Genomic DNA, 5,567 nt, shown 5'->3' with positions numbered 1-5,567 from the left:
CATTTATATAAAAGTTTTAAACAAGTGGATATACTCATGGATGGTAAAATTATAAAGAAGAGTAATAGAAGGATTATCATAGAAGTTAGGAGTCTGGTTACATTTGGAGGAGAAGGAAGGGGTGCAATGGGGAAGGGGCACATGGTGGCTTCCAAGGTAGTGACAATGTTCTACTTCTTAACCTGAATGGAGGCTATACGGATGTTCTCATTATTCTTTAAACTGTACATACTATTTTATATACTCTGCTGTATGTGTGATATTTTCAAAATAAAATGATTTTTAAAAGTATAAAATGTTCTATATATGTATACCTGTGTATGAATGTGTATGTGTGTGTGGGTGTGTGTTCCATAAAGGAAAACAACAGAATTTTCAGTGACAAAGTGTCAGAAAGCTGTTCACTAGACTTACTAAATTATTTCATATAATTGGCAAGTTGAATTGAATGAGTTTACCACAAAGTCCTGATTTTTGTATATATAGTTCCTACTAAACATATGCTTGGAAAGTGTTACCACGTGTCTTATTTAATCTATCAATTGAATTATTCATTCTCAAGTTGTCCACTTTCATTTCCTTTGGTAAAAGATAAATTCTTAATTTTAAAAGATAAAAATCCAGTTGAAACATGCCCATTCTTTTCTTAACCTTTATTTTTTTTTAAAACCAGCCTATGTTAACTATATCTTTCTGGAACAGGATCAGAAGAAAATTGCATCAAACTCTAAAGCCATTAGCATGTGTGACATTGTGAAAATACTAAAGATGAAAAAAAATCCTGTTTGTTTGGTTATATTATTTATATTAATTAAGACCTCCTTTCAATATATTAAATATAACACAGATTTAAAGAATCAGAAAGAACCTTCAAAAGTTATTTACTACAGTCATCTCTTTAAGTAGGACTCAAATTATCTCAAGCAAATAAATTAGCATCCTAATTTGAAAATAGCTCCTGAAAAGATTTTATAGCATCACCTCCTATTAAGCAGTCTGAAAATTTTTATGTCTAACTCAGAACCCTTTTAATACAATATTGACATACAGTAAACTTTGTTACCCAGATGACAGGATGTGGATTTACCTAGGACAGTGGGGCCCTAGCAAGTACTCAACTCCCAAGTCTCTACTGGAGGAAGTAGGAAAGTAAAGGGCTCAGAGCCCTACCCATTTGGCTCCAGTGGTTCCAAACGCCCCAGACCCCTGGCTTTCCCCAGAGACCTAGCCCCAAAGCTTGTCTCTCTCTACATAACCAATAGTTGACTATCATTTTGTTTTTACTCTGACTTGAGTTTATCTATAACTTTTTTCTCCCCCAACCTCCTTCCACTCAATTATCCCAGTAATCAAGAACTTTATATTTCCAGTGAGAATGAATACCTAGAATATTTTTTAAATCCTAAAAATGTTACCTATAAATGAAAAAAAGAAAATCCCAAATTTTCTAAGTTTATGGGTACCTTTTCTAAAAGAAGTATATTGGAAGGTCTTTTTTTTTTCTTGTAATCATGGACAATTTCAAAGTATATTCCCTTTTTTTACAGTACAGTACTTTTTTTACAATAAAGACTCCCTGAGGTCAGAGGCTAATTTTGTTTTAGTTTTTATACCTGACATACTCCATTGGACTATTACTGTGATATAACCTATGAGGGAATTAAAAATGTTAGCTGTGTTTAACTGAAGCAATGGAGGCTCGATAAAGTTTTGCCTTACATGATTGTTGCATTCCTCTTCTTCTTCATCGAAGTCTAGACCCTGATGAACAATCTCAGTAGTGCTGTTCTCCTGAAAGAGATTGTTCTCCAAATCAGATACTCTGGTGGCCTCAGTTGTGACTTTTACTTTCATACTATGAAAGCCAGTGGAGACCAATCCCACTTGCAGGTTTACAGGCTCCCCCTCGAACAGCAGGAAGTGTGAGTTTACCCCTTCTTTAAAACCAGGGGGTTGGTAATCATGTGGAGTCACTGCAAAATGAAAAGGGCAGAAAACCAAGAAAACTGTGAGTTTCAATAAAAGTCAAATTAATCTTTCATGTGTAGCAACAGGTATCTTTCAGATGCTTGCAAAATCTCTCTATGTAAAATATTACTTTGACACTTAAGAAGGAATTTAACTAGAGGTCTCCACCTACCCGCATTATAGTAGTGGAGTTTCATAGTAAGTATAACATCATTAGGAAGGGGTCCAAGGTTCTGCATCAGTATATATAATTTACGGATCAGTAGAACACTGGCTTTCTTAATATCTTCACTGTTTGTCCCACTTTCGAAGCTTGTACTACTGCTATAACCATATAGAAAAACAGCATACTTTTCAATCATATGTAATACTGAAACTCTATTTTAAAAAGAACAAAACTCTTAACCATATGATCAAATAAATATAAATATCAGGACACTTGAGACCATTTTTAGAATGTAAATTAGAGCAGTGATTGTACTTTCTGCAATGTATATACAATGGATTTCTTAAGTAGCAAGTTCCCTTAAATATGACCTGATTTTTTAAAAATTTGAGTTACAAATAACCACATGCCATAATAGTGAGAACAATGGATTTGGAATTAGGAGACTTGACATCTAATATTGGGTCTGCTGCTAACTAACTGAATGAGCTGTGTCAAGTCATTTAGACACTCTAGATCAGTTAGCTCACTTTGCAGGATAAGCTTATACACATTTCTACACCTTTCCAGATTTTCTATTTGAAAATTGGTCATCAGTTCTGGGCCCTTCCTCCGTCTGGTTATCTGTCAGAGATGTCCCTTCCTCTTACATGGATTCCAACAATGGCTATCTATTCTTCTCGCTTTTCTTCTTGTCTACACTACAATAACATTCTCTATGCTACTGCTGCAATAATATACCTAATAGGAAAATCTCCTCATGTCACTCTCTTGCTTAAAATTCTTCTATTACACTCATCACCTTTCAATCAAATTCAAGAATGGTATGTGTACAATGACTTTCATGAGCAGCCACGCCCTCACCTACAACCTCATCTGCATTTACTACCCAGTTTCTTCTCACCCATGTGCATTTGCATATGCCGTTTACTTTGCTTGTATTGTGTTTTTCCCACTTCTTTTCCTGACTCTCCTCAATTCATCCTTTAATAGCTAGCTCATGTGTCACCTCTTCAAGGAAGTTTTCCCTGATAATTCTTATACATTACTCCTATGTATAATTGTTTGTATGCCCCCCTCTAGATTATGCGTGGCTCTATCTTTCATGTCCACTGTTTGGTGCCAGCTAGAGTAAATACTCAGTAAACATTTGTGGAATGAATGAATGAATGTACAAGTGGAACCAAATTACCTTCTAACTCTAAATATTTTTTTATTTCTCTCCAAAATTTTCTTCCCAAATTGGTTTCATATTTGAATAGCTTCTAGGAAGGACTATCAACTGCAATATATTTGCACAATGTCTTTCACATAGTAAGCACTCAATAGTGAATAATAATCCTAAGTAATTGAGCTACTGGAGGAAGTGTGGATTCATAAAACAGACATTATTAAGTGAATACATCTGCTCCTTTTTTGATTTTGAACAACAAAGTTTTGTCTCCTAAGATTTAACCAATTTGAAATAGGTAACTCAAGTGAAGGGCTATAGCATTTAGCTCATGGGATCTTTCAGTATACATCATATTCATAAAATCATATCCATGTAAAATCATACTCAAGACTCCCTTGTACTCTTTTAAAAGGGAAATTATCTTTACTATGGAAGAGGTGATAAAGTAATTTTGTATGACTGATCATTTAAATAAATGTCTACCTTTGGTTTCTAGGAGATTAGTAATATGCATTACCTTCTCTCCTCCTTAATAGCCAAAAGATTTGGCCATTTCTGTTTTACTGCTCACCACTTGGCATATGTGCCTTCATAACAAAAGAGATTAATCTGGTTGCCAGTAGTACTTATATTTAAATTTTGTAGAGTAAAAGGCAACTGTTTAATGTGGGAGAATATGTACGGAAAGTGCTGTACAATCTGTACAATGCTATATAAATGCTAGCTTATGATGATTAATATTTTAATTCTCATTCCTAAAACTTACTTCCTCTGCACATCCTACTGCTGTCTGCAAGTTTTACAAATGAGAGGATAATTAAGGAAGTGAATCTCAGAGAGAAATCCTCAAACTGCAGTAAATGACAAGACAGAGCTAACAGCAGAAAATTGAGTATTAGGCCACGTTTCTCTTCAGAGTTGCTCCTTTCATGGGCACTCATTCCCCTGACTTGGAGCCCTCTACCACCCAGGCCTTTTCACCACCACCCACCCCCTCCACTTCTATTCCATCTCATCAGCAAAACTGAGATCTTTCTGAATCCAAAAGCTACTGGGATGGGAATAAATATCGCTCTTCAATAAAACATCTCCACCTACACCAGGGATCTTTTTAAGCAAATACCCATGTCTTTGCTCTTTAACCCACTAGTATGTCTAAAACTTGGCATTTTAAACTTGATAGGAAAAAGTAGTGCTTTCCAGTCTTTTCCATACTGGGACAAACATAAAAAATTACATTTGTATGACAGATTGGGAGAAGTAGATGAGAATGTTTGTATCTATAGTTCAGGGGTTTCATTCACTCCAGATCCAGTCTGGCTATACTGAGGGCAAAAAAGATTAATATCTTGGCATAGCAACTGAGAAACTTCAGGTTAGTGTCTAAATAGAATCTTATGGAGTTCTTCAATCAACACCATGTAGACAGCCTCATTAATATAATTTCTACTGCGATGCCACCCACCAACCACCACTGCCTCCAAGGACCACTACCATCACTACCACTACCACCAGGTACCATTTACTGGCCTTTTAACATATGCCAGGCATGGGCAAAGCTTTGTATATGTATTATAAGTTAATAGTCACAGCAACCATATGATGTAAATATTATTAATTCCACTGTGCAGATGAGAATACTAGTATTTAGGGAGGTTAAGTAATCTGTCCAAAGTTAGACCAATAATGGAGTGTTCCAAGCTAGGTCTCTAGGAATTGGAACTCTTAACCACCAAACTTAACTTCCTTTAAACCCCACTAACATCACCTATGAGGAGAAGAGGAAAAGAAGCAAAGGAAGACTCTACTCCCACCAACTTCATCCATGGATTTCAGAAATTTGAACAATTATTACTATTATTAATGGAGGGTTTTTATAGGATTAGTGGGGAAGTTACAAAGGAAATATAAGGCTTATCTATGGCTTCAAGAAGCTTATGTTTACCTCAGTCCTATTTCTCATGTTCATTAAACAATTAGATTCTACCTGTCAAAATCCATAGTGGCTCCTTCTTTTGTGTATTTGAATTTGAACTGGTATATCTCAGTCACTTTCTAGAAATATCAAAGGGAATAGAGAAAGAAATTACTTACAAAAAAGAAATCCAGAACCTTATCTGGTAATAGGTGAGGAATATTTTTATTGTATACCTATTATACTACTTACATACCTCTTTGTTTCACAGCATAACATTATTCAGGAGCAGTATTTCCAAATATAAAGATAACTTAATTTTTCTCTTCCATGCTAAAAATGAG

At 35.1% G+C, this 5,567-nt stretch overlaps 1 protein-coding gene across 1 annotated transcript; it reads right to left on the bottom strand.

Annotated features, from left to right (window-relative positions):
- Positions 1–620: 620 nt before the first annotated feature.
- HORMAD2 (HORMA domain containing 2) lies at positions 621–5,351 on the bottom strand. The gene is made up of 3 exons (XM_045887336.3): positions 5,296–5,351; positions 2,141–2,292; positions 621–1,973 (listed from the first exon to the last, which is right to left on the bottom strand). The coding sequence occupies exons 1-3, from the start codon at positions 5,307–5,309 to the stop codon at positions 1,561–1,563; spliced, it is 579 nt and encodes a 192-aa protein (XP_045743292.3). The 5' UTR covers positions 5,310–5,351; the 3' UTR covers positions 621–1,560.
- Between the last annotated feature and the right edge of the window lie 216 nt (positions 5,352–5,567).

Source organism: Mirounga angustirostris, unplaced genomic scaffold (assembly GCF_029215605.1).
Source record: "Mirounga angustirostris isolate CCGP_5_RB_7025 unplaced genomic scaffold, mMirAng1.0.hap1 SCAF_14, whole genome shotgun sequence".
In the NCBI taxonomy this organism is placed as follows: domain Eukaryota; kingdom Metazoa; phylum Chordata; class Mammalia; order Carnivora; family Phocidae; genus Mirounga; species Mirounga angustirostris.
This window is presented reverse-complemented; position numbering and strand designations above follow the sequence as displayed.